General features: G+C 39.8%; 1 protein-coding gene across 5 annotated transcripts in view; it reads right to left on the bottom strand.

Moving 5' to 3' along the window:
• TTC39B (tetratricopeptide repeat domain 39B) overlaps nucleotides 1–15,317 on the bottom strand; it is a 129,123-nt gene that overhangs the window by 57,190 nt on the left and 56,616 nt on the right. For 3 of the 5 annotated variants that reach the window (XM_032477679.1, XM_032477680.1, XM_032477681.1), the window contains 2 exons: nucleotides 10,591–10,686; nucleotides 8,362–8,460 (listed from right to left, as the gene is read on the bottom strand). In XM_032477679.1, coding sequence (XP_032333570.1) covers nucleotides 8,362–8,460; nucleotides 10,591–10,686 — 195 coding nt within the window. The remainder of the gene's footprint in view (nucleotides 1–8,361; nucleotides 8,461–10,590; nucleotides 10,687–15,317) is intronic. The other 2 variants (XM_014562360.2, XM_014562362.2) reach the window with 1 other exon arrangement.

Below are 15,317 nucleotides of genomic sequence, written 5' to 3'. Positions count from 1 at the left end.
TGATTTTTGCTGTTAGCAAGCTGTTATGGGGGTGAGAGAGAGCATGCGTGTGTGTTTACACTTTGGAGACAGAAGGACAGGCTGAAATTCTAACTCTGCCACTTACCCACTATTTCTTTAATCTCTGGGAACCTGGCTTTCTTATCTGTAAAATGGGAACACCACCTACTTCATGGGGCTGTTTCAAGGATGGAATAAACTGACAAATAATGCTCATAGCAGGCACTAAATAAATGATAGTTGTCTCCCCATCACTCCAAAGACCACAAGTGTAGGAACTACTTCTATTCATGGGAGGTGGGGAACAGAGGTTATTTTGTTTCAGTTTGATTATGTAGGGGAAAGAACTGTGCTTCAGGAAAAAACTGCATTGTCTAAAATCTACAGGAGAGCTCCCCAGGTTATTTGCTCTGGTCATTTGATTCTACGGGAGCTCTCTCAGAACTCTGTAAATTATATGTAACTGATAGCAGTGCAAAATAATTGTTGTCTATAGACATGTGCTAAAAGAGAAACAACAAATAACCAAAATGGAGTCACTTAGGCTAAGCCCAGCCAGGACTTAAACTTAACCTAATTACATTGTCAATCTTCCCCAAGAAGGTGATCTTTAACCAGCCAACCTGGAATTTCTGAATAACACTAGGAAATCCACTAATAGACTCCTTCCACTCCCCTTAGGAGGGGGGCCTAGTCTGAAACAATGCACCCTTTGCTAATAATCTCCTTTTTTCCCCTGGTTCCTCTGCCTTTAAAACCCTTTCCTTTCCTGCAGCCTGACAGAGCTCCCTTCTATTGCTATCTGGGATGCTGCCCAATTCACGAAATGCCTAAGAATGACAATCAGATCTTTAAATTTACTCAGTTGAACTTCTGTTATTTATCACATGTAAATTCTCTCCTGGCCTTTAATTGACTTCCCTCCTCTACTGTGGGAAAAGCTGGTTGTGCCCGAATTTGCACATCCATTTCAACACTCCTTTACTCCATGTAAGTTTGTGCGCCTTCGAGTTCTCCTTTGAATCTGTTTTAACATCTGCCTAGTTCTCTCACTGATTAATGAGTTAAAGTAAAAATTTTAATACATGTTTGCTTTTATATCTGTATGAGTCATGATTTTACCTTTTGAAAACTGTCTTAATTATTTATGATTGATAGAAATTCTGCTCTGTAAAACTAGAGCCATCTTTAAAATGTTTTGTGTAGCAAGTTTTAATAAGAAAATATTTCAGTAAGTCAATGAGCAACTACAATGATTTATTTAAAAGTGCTGAAAGTTGAATTTCCATGCCACCATCCTCTCCAAATTCATTTGTCAAGCGTGAAAACAAAATCCAGCTTGAGTGACTCATCTTCCATGGGTGGGTTCTGAAGGTGCTACAGGGAGCCAGCCACCCTCTGGCCCCAGGTCTTCTCATGGCCGGTTCCCTTTTAGTTCTTCAGATCTCAGCTCAAAAAGCACCAACTCACAGCTGCCTCGCTGACCCCACCCCACCTGCCTCAGTTTTGTTTACATCATGTCACTTGTTACCATCCAAAATATCTTGTGCCTGCCGGACCGCTAGTGCCTTCCGCTGGATCTAGAACATAGTACATGTCAGTAAATATTGTTGAGTGGGCAGATGAATGTTGAAACAGCTCTGGGTAGAAAGAGAATTCCATGCCTACGATCTGAAGGCACCTCTCCTCTTGGAAAAGAGGTTAGCAGGAGAGCTCAGAATTTGTGATGGTTAATTTTATGCATCAACTTGAATGGGTGAAGGGATGTCTAGAGAGCTGGTACAATATTATTTCTCTGTCTGAGAGGGTGTCTCTGGAAGAGATTAGCCTTTGAGTTGGTGAACTGAGTGATGGGTTTCCCCAAGCTAGGTGGGCATCAGCCAATCTGTTGAGGGCCACCACAGAACAAAAAGGCAGAGGACAAGTGAATTCGTGACCGCCTTCTGTTTGAGCTGGGACATCCATCTTCTGCTCTCTTATGCTGCTGCTTCCGAGGCCTTCAGACTCAGACTGAAATGCATCACTAGCTTTCCTGGTTCTGCAGCTTACAGACGTGGACCATGGGACTTCTCGGCCTCCATAATCAAGTCAGCCAATTCCCATGATCAATCAATCAATCGATCAATCTCTCTCTCTCTCTGTGTCTCTCTCTCAATATATCTTTTTGTTTTGTTTCTCTGGAGAACCTTGACTAATAACATTACAGAACTGCTTTGCCCTTGAGTTTCCAGTGAAAGAAGAGGTCAAATTAAAATGCTAGGAGTTCACAAACCTCTCTAAGGAACATTTTTCACAATAAAGTTGCTTACACCTCCCACAGAAGTCCATCACCAAATTCTGTCATGTTACTTCCTGAACGTCTCCTGCATTTATCCTGTTCCACCTCCACTACCCAGTCCATGTTAGCTGTCATTTGCTGCCTGGTGTCTACAGACACATCTCTCCCCTACTTCCTCCACCACCACCCCCATCAAATCTCTACCTAGAATTCATTCAAGTACTATTTCTGGAGCTCGAACTACGTGCCAGGCACTCAGTGAACAAGACACACAGGATTCTGGGTTGTCAAAGACCTTTCATGCTCCTGGGGAGGGAGGGCAGACTTGAGCAAGACCAGTAACTGAGATCATCTCAGACTGGGATAATTAGGCCAGGAAAGAAGCTGGTTTGCGGAGGGGAATGGGGAGAAGGCCAACATTAATGAGGATGGTCATGGAAAGGTCTCTAACAGGGTGACACCTGAGCACTGGAGAACGGAAGCACCATGGGGATATCTAGGTTGAGGGGAGAAGAGGAGACTAAGCTGGGAATGTGGTGAGCCAGGCAGAAAGTGGGAGGAAAGCAGGCAGAAACCAGAAACCAGAAACCATAGTGGCAGAGAAGATGGATTTTACTCTAAGAACAAAGGGAAGTTTTTAGCTCAGAAATCCCACTCCCTTTCTTTTTCCTTTTTGGTGGGGGGAGATTATTAGGTTTATTTGTTTATTTTATTTTTTTAGAGGAGGTACTGGGGATTGAACCCAGGACCTCATGCATGCTAAGCATGTGCTCTACCACTAAGCTATACCCTCTCCCCCCTACTCCCTTTCTAATAGCGTCTTTCCTCCAACCATTCGGTTTTCCACTGTCATCTCTCACCTGTCCTCTTAAGCGCCACTCCCACCAGCTCTCTGGGAGTACAGCTCATCCTTTATTACCAGGAAATGGGCCATGAACAGATACCAGTCTCCTTGCCAAACAAATCACCACCTGTGCATCTCAGCCGGCCACGCTGGCCCCTGGGAGGATACACTTGCAAGCTCAGCTCAGAGGGAGAAATGAAAGTAGGCGCTGAGCACCTCCAAACACCGTGACCGAACCCTTCTAGCATTTTAGTGACACGTTCACATGAAATTGACACCTCATCCCCTCCCAGAATACTGGTGTGACCGTGGGTTCTACAACAACTGACCAAGACAGCAAGTTTAATCTCGACCAGGACTTCTCAAACACGTCTTGGAGTCAGGTGTTCTCTCCATTTCTGCTGCCATCACATTAACTGAGACTATTACCACCTCAAGTCTGAATTGTGAAACAGTCCGCAAGAATGCCTTCCTATTCCTTGCTTTGCTTATGGGGCTCTCAAACTTCAGCGTGCATTTGACTCACCAGAGGGCAGGTTAAACCATACTGCTGCACCCCACCACCAGTTTCCGACTCAGTAGGCCTGGGGCAGGCCCAACAAGTTCCCAGATAATACTAATTTTGCTGTAATTCATCCTGGATACCATTCTCAGATGACTCTTCCTAAAACAGATTTCAATCAGACTGTCCCCTTAAATTATGAACCTCCAATGGCTGCCCACACCTACCACATGAGGTTCAAACCCTTCTGCCCAGCCCCACCACACCTGTCCGCCCAGACTACAGTGATGAGTATGACTATTTAAAAACAGCCGAGTATCTCCACGAGGCTCATCCACATGGCATCCTCCTCCTCTTCAAGCCTGATGAGGTGGGATGAAAATTCCTGGACCGGAAATCAGAAGTCAGCATTGCCTTTCACTAGCCTGTGATCTTCAGAAAGTCACTTAACTTCCTGAGCCCATTGCCTCATCATTGAAATGGCCTCCCATTTCACCATGAGTGCAAGAGAACAAAGGCAGTGCTTGTGAGTATGCTTGGTGAACTGTCAAAGCCTATGCAAATTAACAACCACGGGTATAATTCTGCAAAAGCTGCAAGTGCCCGGCCCAGCCCAGAGGGACTGCACACTCACAGTCTTGATTGTCAGAGCCCCACCCAGGTGCCTCTCTTAATATATAACTTTGGTAAAGTGAAGACTCTTTCTTCCTGTTTCTGATTTAGAAGATGTGTTCATTTAAAGGTAAAAGATATTTTTAAAAGGAACAATATCTAAAATAATAACCTGTTTCTTTATCTAAGCAATTGTGTAGCACAAGTTAGCAATCATGGCAGTGGGGAAAGAACAAAATGCCAATATGGAGGATAAAGGCCGAATAAAGTATGTTCAGAACATCTGAAGCATTATTTGTTAAGAAGTTTTTCTCATTAAAACCTTAGTAGCTATGAGGGCAAACAGAAGCGAAAACCCAGCCCTTTGTAACATAAAGGTTATACTCCTTACAGGATAATCAACACATCAGAACTCTTATATTTATGAAGATTTGAGGAGGGGGGAGGGGAGAATAGGGCTACTGTGGATCAAGCTAGCAGCAGGCAGACAGGAATCTGGATTCTTTGCTAAGTACATCCAGAGAAAGTTTTACTTTATTCAGGAGCCCAGGAGCCCCTTTGCTTCAAGACCCTCCATCAACGATTACTCATATGTACTGCTTCCACTGAAACTGTGGTCCTAGATAACCAGATCTCAGACTCCCAATGCCATTTTCAGTTCTTTACCTGGGGAGTTCGTTTCTACCCTCCGAGGACTCACAGTTTATACTGACACTATGGTGGGTAGAGAGATAACTGGGGACTTTTTTCTCCTCTTTCCAAATTACTTGGACTCTGTTTATGTTACTCATCGGATGCAAATTTGATCTATAAAAATTTTTTAATTTAAACATAAAAGTAATGTTATAAAGAAAAAAGTCTTATCTCTACCAGCTGGATAACCTTGAACAATTCACTCTACCTCCCTAGGTTTCCGCTTCCTACTTTACAAGGTAGTTATAAAGGTCAGGTTAAGCACGTGGAAATCTAAGTATAATGAATTCTGTATACTGAGGCACTAGTACAATTACCTAGGAGGGTCAAATTGCCCAGCCTCACCTGCCTGATAAGAACCACACACACACTCATCCTTTCTGACCTGGCAAAGTTTCTCCATACTTTGCTCGTAACCTGATGACTCACTCTTAACCTTGTTAACTATGAGAACTATTAAAGAAAAGGCAGAGAGGAGATTTTTATGATTCGTGTTAAAATGAACAGAAGTCTAAGAAACCAACAGATAATAATGCTGTACATTTAAGTTCCTGTAAATTACTCCTTACATTTCATTTGCCTTTTTTACTTGATAAATCAATTATTTAAAATAAGGGCACACCCAAATAGTTACTCACATTTTAAAACTGTCCAAAAGCGTCTCTACTACGAACTTCTTTTAAATCCATTTCTATGTAATAAAGGCTCAGTAGTAATTGGTGAGTATGGGGAATGTTGACTAGTTACCTGGGAAACACGCAGGTGAGTTGGAAAGCAACAGCTGTGAGGGAGAAATATTTCCCCTCACTCCTGAGATTCCCCTGGTGGGGAACTCAGTTGGATAACCATCCCGGACCCCCACCTCTTCATTCCTCTCCTGGGAAAGAAGCCATCTGACTGGGCACAAGTGACCCAGCCCCTTCCTGTAGGGAAGGCGGACCCGTAACAGTCTATGCTCTCCACACAGCAGTGAGCTGGGAAGGGCAGTCTCGACTCCACCACGTCACCATCCTCACAAGGGAAGCTGGCAAGTGAGAACCTAAATTTTACTCAGACATGTGTCAAAAGCCCATTTCTCCATGCATCTAGTCTACATCCTCCAATATAGTCTTTAAGAATAATAAAGCTGAGAGTTTGACTGCTATTGATCTGACCCCATTACCAATATCTCAGCTGGCTCTAGACTTGGGCCAAAAAGAGACAGTTCTTCTGAAGAAAGAACTAAACACTCAAGGATGTGCAGGCACAGAATGGTAGCAGGGTAAGAGAGTACTCTGCAGAGACTTTTACCAACATGTGTAGGAGTCTTGAGGGTTCTTTCCCAAGTAAATCCAGGATCCCATGTTCCCAAGAGCTCCAGGCCAACACGTGTCAGCTGTGTGACTCTGGGGGGCAGCTGCGTCCAGGACAAGCAGACGACGGAGCTCCTGGCACAGGGCCTTGTTAACTGTCCAGGGGAGAGGAGGCACCCGGCACGCTCACAGTCCACGGTGGGCTGTGCAGGGCGGTGAACTTGTAGGCAAGTTACCTAACCTCTCCAACGCTCTGTTTCCTCATCTATAAAAGGTGTATGAGGATATGACAGTATCTCCTCAACAGGTACTAACACTGAAGAGATAACATACGGTCAAAATGCTACTAAATAATTCATTAAAAGGAACAGATAAATGCTATTATTTTTAAAAGAATACAAGTGACTAGTCTCTCCTTGTGTGAATAATGTGCTCGTCCTTCAGAACCAGACGGGCTCACAGAGTTCTGATCCAAAACCACTCCACAGTGGTGCTGCAGTGCTTCACATCATGTCTGCTTTGGTAGATCTATCAACTAACAGCAAGAGTGGAGCTTTGATCAATTGTTTTTAAAAAGCACTTAGTCTACAAAACCAAAACATAAGAAGAAGGAGGTCAAAGAAAGCTAGGCTGAACTCAACATAATAATGTCTGGGTTATCTGTCCTGCATTCCTTTTTTTTTTTTTTTTTTCTCATTGTGGTAGCATACACATAATACAAAATTGACCATCTGAACTGTTTTCAAGTGCATTGTTCAGTAGCGTTAAGGATAGCACCTTGTTGTTGCAACCAACCTCCAAGACTTTCTCATCTTCCAAAACTGAGACCTTACACCCATTAAACAGTAACTCTCTCTATGCTGCATTATCTACTAAACAATCCAAGAGAGGTTTCCCCTTTTCTCTCACAAGCTCCTCTTCAAAATTTGGCCATACCTCAATGATTTAGCCATTTGAAAACTTCATCCCACTAAACAGTCTCTAGAACTCAGCCTCCTGAGTGACCAGAACTCCCTGCACACCTCTGGGATTCTCCAACACCAGCCTTCATCAAGGGATAAAGCTGTGCCCACACTGAGCTGACAGGCTAGGCTTGGTAAGTGAAGTATAACAAAGTCTGTAAAAGGTTTGCTCTCCATTCCTTGAATCCGGACACCCTTGACCTCTGTTCTACTTCCTGCTTTTGACAAATTTTTCAAGTAGATCAAGAAGACAAAATACACTTTGTCTTAGTGATTGAAAAGTGGGCAACCTTGGCATCGTTCCATGTCCCATGGAAGACCAAACAACATGTCTCTCAACTCTAATAAAAAGATACAGTAAAAAAAAAAAATACAGTAAGAGGAGGAAATGATGGGAAGGCTCTGGACCAGGGTGGAAAGTCTTTCCTCGTTTTTCTAAAAGTGACTTTAATACAGCTGCTTCTGTGTGACAACTAGTGTGTCAACAGATCTAAAGTGATGAACACAAAACTTACAAGTGTCTGAAACTTTGTCACTGGTGCCCTGTAAGAACACCAGCAGTAACTCAAGCTCAAAGAGTTTCAGAGTTGCAAGGCAATTTAATTAGCCATATACCCTTCTGGGCATCAGCATCCTTATGTGGAAAGATTCTTACTTGGCTCTTTCAAGTTGAAGTACAATCAAAAGAAACCATGGCTGTCAAAACACTTTGTAAGATTAAACAAATGAGAAGGATTATAAACAGGGAGGCAAATGGTTCATTAAAGATGCTCCAGCCATAGTGGAGGAGGATATAGTTCAGTGGTAAAGGACATGCTTAGCGTGCATGAGGTCCTGAGTTCAATCCCCAGTATCGTCATTTATAAATAAATAAATAAATCTAATTACTTCCTCCCCAAAAGAAAAAAGAAACAAAGTAGCAGAAAAAAAAGGGGGGAAAAAAAAAGATGCCCTGGCCAGGAAATGGGAAGACAGAGCATCAGGAAGCAATTCACTACCTGGCTGAAGCACCTTGGGTATGTCATTTGTCATCCAAGATTGTTCATTTGTTAAATAGTGACCAGCTCACTCCCTGACTGTCTCACAGCTTTGTCTGTGGAGCAAACAGTCACATGAGGAGTAAGCAACACATCAGGTCAGGTGCTGCTACTCTCTACACAGTCCAACTACCCACATACTTGCTCAAGTTTGAAGCACTGCTCAACTCGGCAGGTGTCCTTCTGGGCTGCTCCACAATAAATTTACAAGTGCTTGTTTTTACAAATGCATTAGAAGACCTGTTGATTAAAAGGCAGAGTAGGAATTTTTTAATTTTTTTAAGAAAAATTTAATTTTAAAATGAAACCTACAAATGCTAAGACTATACTGGAAGATGCCTTTACACTATTTCTTACATTTCCCTGTTTCTGCCTTTATATATCTTTAACCTCTTCCTCTCTGCCCCCTTTCCAACTCAGAAACACACACAAATCTCATTCATTTCTACTTAAAGTCAAACCTGCAAAAAAAAGATAACTTCCTCTTGATTTTGTTTTCTCTCCTGAACTTCTCCCACCCCTTCTCGTCAGGGACAATAGCTTCAAAAAGGCATTGACTCTCACTATTCCTACACCCCAACTCCATTCATCTTCAGCCACTGCAGCTTGGCTCCCACCCCAATTTCCTTGAAACCCTCCAAGCGAATGGTCTCTGATGACCTAACTACAGGACATAAAGGAAGCTTTTCAGTCTATATCCCTGTAGACCTCTTTGCAACACGTGGCTCTGTTACCCTTATTCCAGAACATGCCTCTCCCCGAACCCCTTGTTCATCCTGCAGCCGCATCTCACTGCAACTTCCTGTCCCTCACATCTCCACAGTGCTTGACTGAACTCATTCCATCAGTTGTTCCTCCGATGTCTGTGTTCCTGAAGCTTCCTTTCTCCACCCTCTTCTCGTTTGTTTTGCTGTTTTTGGAAATGGCATGTACTGCTCATGCCTCCCACAGCTATACACCTGCTGAAGACTCCCAGCGTACCAATCAAGCTGGGAGCTCTGTCTCTGAATGCTCACCCTTTATTTGTCACTGCTTTCAGTAATATTTTTTAATTTATTTTATTTCAGCTTTCAAACTCAGCATTATAAATGCTGACGCAGTGGTTACCTAGGAAACTATCAGATGGGTTAGAGGACAACTATGAGATAAGAATACAGATTTCTGAAGATAGCTCAGATTTCCATGAGCAGAGACATATGGAATACAAAAGTAATAGTGGAAAATAAATGCCTTCAGATCCTTGGGTGTTATTTTCAACTTCATCTCCACTCCTCAATCCCTATAATACTGTACCCCTTGCATATATCGTGAGGGCTGAATCCTAAGACAAACTGCCAAGTCCATGAATATTTTGAACATACTCAAAAATAGCTGAAATTTCAAATGCAAAATCTAAAATGCTAAAGACGTGCTGTATAATTTAAGGTTTAATAAACCTATAAGGATGGATGGAAAGCACTTTCTTGTGGTACTAAAATAAAGCTTTCACAGAGTTAGTTGCCTTAATAACAGAGAAAGGAACAACTTACTTATGCAAAAAGAGACAACTGGCTAAAATGATTCTAAAATGGGCAGAAAGGAACAGTACTCAGCAGTCAAATATGATATTATAAAAATATTTAGTGAAAAGGAAAAATGTCATCACATATTACACTTTAAAAAGCAGGTCACAAAATAGTATAATTAATACCCCAATTAAGCAAAAAAACTGTAATATCTCTACATAAGAAGAGAAAAAGAAAGGACACACACCAAAAAGCTAATTGTGGTGACGATAATATGTATTTTATCTCTCCTTTGTGCTTTTCTATATTTCCTGCATTTTCTACAAGGAATGGTTCTTAAAATGCACTTTTAAGCCAACGTTACAAGAAGAATGTAAGTAGAAAAATCATCATAATACAATATTCAATGAAAAACATATGGCTACATTCATACAAAGGAGCATGTGCCCAGGGGAAAGACTGGAATGAAATGCACCAAAATTCTAACAGTCTGTGTTAACATGCTCATAATTCTTCTTTCCTCCATCTCTCCCAATGCTTGGCAATGTGGTTATGTTATTTTATAATAAAATTAATAGTTAAAATTTTTTAAGATAAAAAAGGCTCAAAGGGGAGTTGTGCGCCAAGAGCTGAACTGAGTTTTGTTTTTCCTTTATGTAACAGTGCCTCCTATTCACTACATCCCTTAGCAGCTCCCAGTCACCCTCCCTAATTTGTAAGGTGGGCAGTACATCTGCCTGGGGTTCTTCCCCACCCCACCAGTTAGTAAAACACAAAGCCCCACTCTAACATCAACGTCACAAGTCATCAAAGGGATGGACTTCTCTCCCCGGTCCCCCAGGAATACCCACACCCGCTTCCTGACCTTTTCACATTAGATGTTCGATGCTGTCCAGATGCCTGTCTTGTATCAAATGATGAGAAATGTTGGCTGCTTGTTGCCATATCCACTCGGGAAGGCCTGTTAATGAAAAGGCAGTGAGGTTTGTATTTCTTTGTCTTGTAAGAGAAGTCTACACACATTCAAGTACAAAACACAAGCTCTTCAATTATTTAAAATATCTCACCTCCTTTCTCAATTCTGAAAATCAAATAGCAAAATCTACTCAGTTATGTGGTGAACATTCCTGAAATACAGCCCCAATACAATAAACTTATTTTTCTTTCTATTCTAGTACACAAAAAAGAAATTAGTTGCAATCACCCCCAAAGCTGTCTACCCAAACAGCATTGTAACTTGTCGATATCCTTCCAGCTCTTTCCCAAGTAAATCTACACATATATTATTATATTTTATTGAAATGGAATATTATTGCAGGGAAGGAAAAAGCTTTTATCAACCCTCATAGGGTTCCTGGCTGGGTCTGAAAATTAAGCTGACAAAGATAGATCCACAAGAGTAAAGCATATATATTTGACTGAATTTTTACATGTACATGGGAGCCTTCCTAAGAGAATGAAGACCCAAAGAAGTGGCCAGAGCAGGAATATTTTAAACTTCTTAGATCAAGAAACAACACAACAACAAATTTGTGAAGAACTGGCAGGACACAGGGGTTGGGCTAGGGGTAAATGGTGAAGAAATAACTAGGAAAAAAAGGGTGAATTTAACAAGGTTTGTTTGTAGACTCTCGGAGCTCTAAGAATCTATCTCTAGTACAAAGAGAATTGATGTCCTGCCTTTGGGCAGAAGGGAGAACTTTTTCAGTGTTTACTGCTTCTTGATTGCCTTTGGCTCAAAATGATTTTTATGTCAAAGAGGCATACGTATTTTGGGATAAGATATTCTGGTTTCATTCATTACATGCTTAATGTATCCTGAATCCTTTCTTCTCAATCAATATGGAGTTGCTCTCTCATAGTCACTGTCTGTATAGCATTCTACTGAATAGAGGTAACATAATTTGTTACTTATCTTTCATTTTGAGATACGTTCTTTTCTCCCAATGTTTTATCATTACAAACAATATTGCAATAGGCCCCCTTTAACTCACTTACCTGAGTATTTCCTAACAATAAATTCTGTAGTTAAAGGGCATGTATCTTACATTCAAAAAACATTGCATAGACACCACAGAATGCTGAGCTATTAACATAGAGGAGGTAGAGAACGACCTTGTTTACAGAATCTTAGGCAACTTCATTGACCCAGTTACCTCACAGACACATATGGAGGCAGGTATACTGGACAGAAGGAAATTTCCACTGAGTTTAAGAATAAGCCCCACCCTGCACTGTAATAGAATCAACAAGCTCCCGCCTCCATTCATCTTAACTGTACACAAGCCACAGAGAAGAAAGGAATGTGTTATTGACTTTCCCTTTAGAGAGGCTTTTTAAAAATTTTACTTCTTTTTCTTAAAGCGTAATTGGTTTACAATGCTGTGTTAGTTGCAGGTATACAGCAAAGTGATTCAGTTATACATATACATACACATATTCTTTTTCAGATTCTTTTCCATTATAGGTTATTTCAAGATATTGAATATAGTTCCCTGTGCTGTACAGTAGGTCTTTGTTGTTAATCTATTTTATATATGGCAGTGTGTACATGTTAATCCCAAACTCCTAATTTATCCCTCCCCGCAGCCCTTTCCCCTTTGCTAACCATAGTTTGTTTTCTATGTCTGTGAGTCTATTTCTGGTTTGTAAATAAGCTCATTTGTATCATTTTTTTTAGATTCTACATATTAGTGATATCATATGGCATTTGTCTTTCTCTGACTTACTTCACTTACTATGATAATCTCTAGATCCATCCACGTTGATACAAATGGCATTATTTCACTCTTTTTATGGCTGAGTAATACTCAATTGTGTGTGTATATATATACACACACCACAACATCTTTATCCAGTCATCTGTCGATGGACATTTAGGTTGCTTCCAAGTCTTGGCTATAGTAAATAGTGCTGCTATGAACACTGGGGTGCATGCATACTTTCTCCATAGTGGCTGCACTAACTTACATTCTCACCGCTAGTGTAGGAGGGTTCCTTTTTCTCCACTCCCTCTCCAATATTTATTATTTGTAGACTTTTTAATGATGGCCATTCTGACTGCTGTGACACGATACCTCATTATAGTTTTTTGATTTGCATTTCTCTAATAATTGGCGATACTGATCATGTTTTCATGTGAGAGGCTTATTTTTTTAATTCTATGATGTCAATGCCCTTATTGTACATTAAGTTGAGTTTGATTATATTCTACCTTTCAGATTTCCCAATACTCTGTAATATTTTATATTCAAAATTCATCTTGTCTTGAACATATCAAGTTACCTAAATTGTACCCATTAGGTTCAGGGAAAATCAAAGTTCTTTTTACAAAGGTGGTTGGGTGTGGGTGGTGAGAGGGAAGAAAACTCCATAGATAAGGGAAAATGTAGTTTGAAGGCAGGTTATTTTCCATCACAAGAACTTTTTACCAGGAGAACGAGACAGTGCTAAGCATGCAGGTAAACCAGACTCTAGGGCAAGGACTGTCATCTTCCTTTATAAGAAGAGAAAGAGGAAAAGACGTATTTAAAGAGCTGTCGACACTTTCAGACCATTCTTGCCCATCTGTTCTCTTACGGATTCATTTATAAGGGCTAGAAAAACATGGTCTCTGAAATGTACTGTAAAAATGTCCCCATTTCTCATTTGTCTTATCTTTAATTTTTAAATTCTCCCCAATATTGAAATTTTTATTTAATCAAAACTAATCATTTCCCTTTCAGATATCTGATTTTAAGGGCATACTTAGAAAAAAACTTTTCCTCCACAAAGATTATATAACATAATTTTACCAGTGCTGCTTACTTTTTAATACTTAATGTGTTGATCCATTTATAATTTGAGGATGGTATGAGGTAATGTTATGCATTTTTCTTAATCTGTTGCCATTTTTCCCAAGATAATTTTTAAAAGACCACATCTTTTCTCCAATGGTTTGGCATACCATATATATAAAACATTAAAACGTACTAAGTTCTGCTAAAACCAAGTCTGTTGTGCCAGGTAAATGTTGCATGTTTCAAAGCTACAATTATAGTGTCTTTTCCAGGCACAGTAGACTTGAATTTAGCAGAACTAAATAATCATTAATAAGACAATCCCAGATTTTATTCATTTTTCCTGAGGTATAAAAATTTAGTTTTTTATGCTTTTATGTATATGCACATAAAGTCCCAGAAATTCTATAGTATTTTTTAAATTATATTAATATCACATAAGTATATCATATTACAAACTGACTTTTTATTCAATAGTATTTTTATATAGACCTAATTTGCTCATTGAACCTACTACCTAGTATTATATCAAGAACCTGTTTTCTCGTATTTCAATGAGAAATGTTTGAAACACACATAGAAAATAAAATAACACACAAGTATATCTGGAATTCACTTTTGTGTACAGTGTAATCTAAATGTAATTGTTTCCCATATGGACAGGCAATTATCCCAACAGCAATAAATAACTTATTCTTCAGCTACTTCTTAGCTTGGAAATAAGACACAAGAAAGACCATGTTTCCACTCAATGCCATCTTGGAGCACTGTCTAACAGACCCACCCAAGGAATGTTTCATTATCTAGGGACATACCTTTGTCTGATTTGCTAATTTCTATTGATTAAGGTCTATATTCTGCAAAATAATAGGTTAACTTGTAGTTTTTTTTGTCTGGTACATAAGCGAATAATTTGGTAAGGTGATGGTTTTATTACCTTGTAAGAGATTAACTAGTTTTGTATATAACAAATCTTATTCAAAAATTCTTTCTTCAGTTCCTCCAAATGCTCTTGGAACAGTTTTACTACCTTGCAGATTTTCTTACTGATAAGTAAGTCTCTGACATGTGTTCATGCCATAATTATACTCCGACATACTGAATAACACTGCAATCTCTAACACAGGGCGGGTTTCCATACATGCGCAGGGCAATTTCTAGCACTTTTTTGATTCATTCACATATTGGCCTCTCTCTGCATCAGTCACACAATTTTCATCATCATGGCTTTCTTAGACACTATATGCCAACAGGCCAGTCCTCTATTTTAGTAAATGCTCTTTCGGGGGGAGTCTGGGGCTGCTACTGCAACTTCATTCTTATTTATAAATTTTAGAGTCAGTTATTGTAAAGTTACAAGAAAAGTCCTGCTGAGATTTTGACTGGGATTTCATTACATTTTCAGAGATTTTGCAGAGAACTGCAATCTTTACAATATTATATTTTCACATCTCTATATATTTATTCAGGTCTTCTCTTCCTTCCTTCAGTAAAGGAAGAAAATATATATAAAACACTGCACTGAGGTAATGCATCCTTGCAAAAAAGCCATGCTAGGTGTTCCTTATATTGCTTCAATTTTAGAATGTGCACCATCAAAGTAAGCACAGTTATTAAAATTTTAACTGGACATAATAACTTGTCTGTTCCACTCCTGAGCATAATCTAGATGTTATACTCAGATGCTAGGAAAAAAATGTATTTTTAGCTAGAGAAAAATATTGTTATTGGGTTTACAGAGGCGAAGGAAAACAACACCTCATATTTCAATGACAAGTATTAGTATGCTAGAAAATACGTCCTTATTTTACCC

Source organism: Camelus ferus, chromosome 4, assembly GCF_009834535.1.
Source record: "Camelus ferus isolate YT-003-E chromosome 4, BCGSAC_Cfer_1.0, whole genome shotgun sequence".
In the NCBI taxonomy this organism is placed as follows: domain Eukaryota; kingdom Metazoa; phylum Chordata; class Mammalia; order Artiodactyla; family Camelidae; genus Camelus; species Camelus ferus.
Note: the sequence above shows the minus strand (reverse complement) of the source record. Positions and strands in the feature narration are given on the sequence as shown.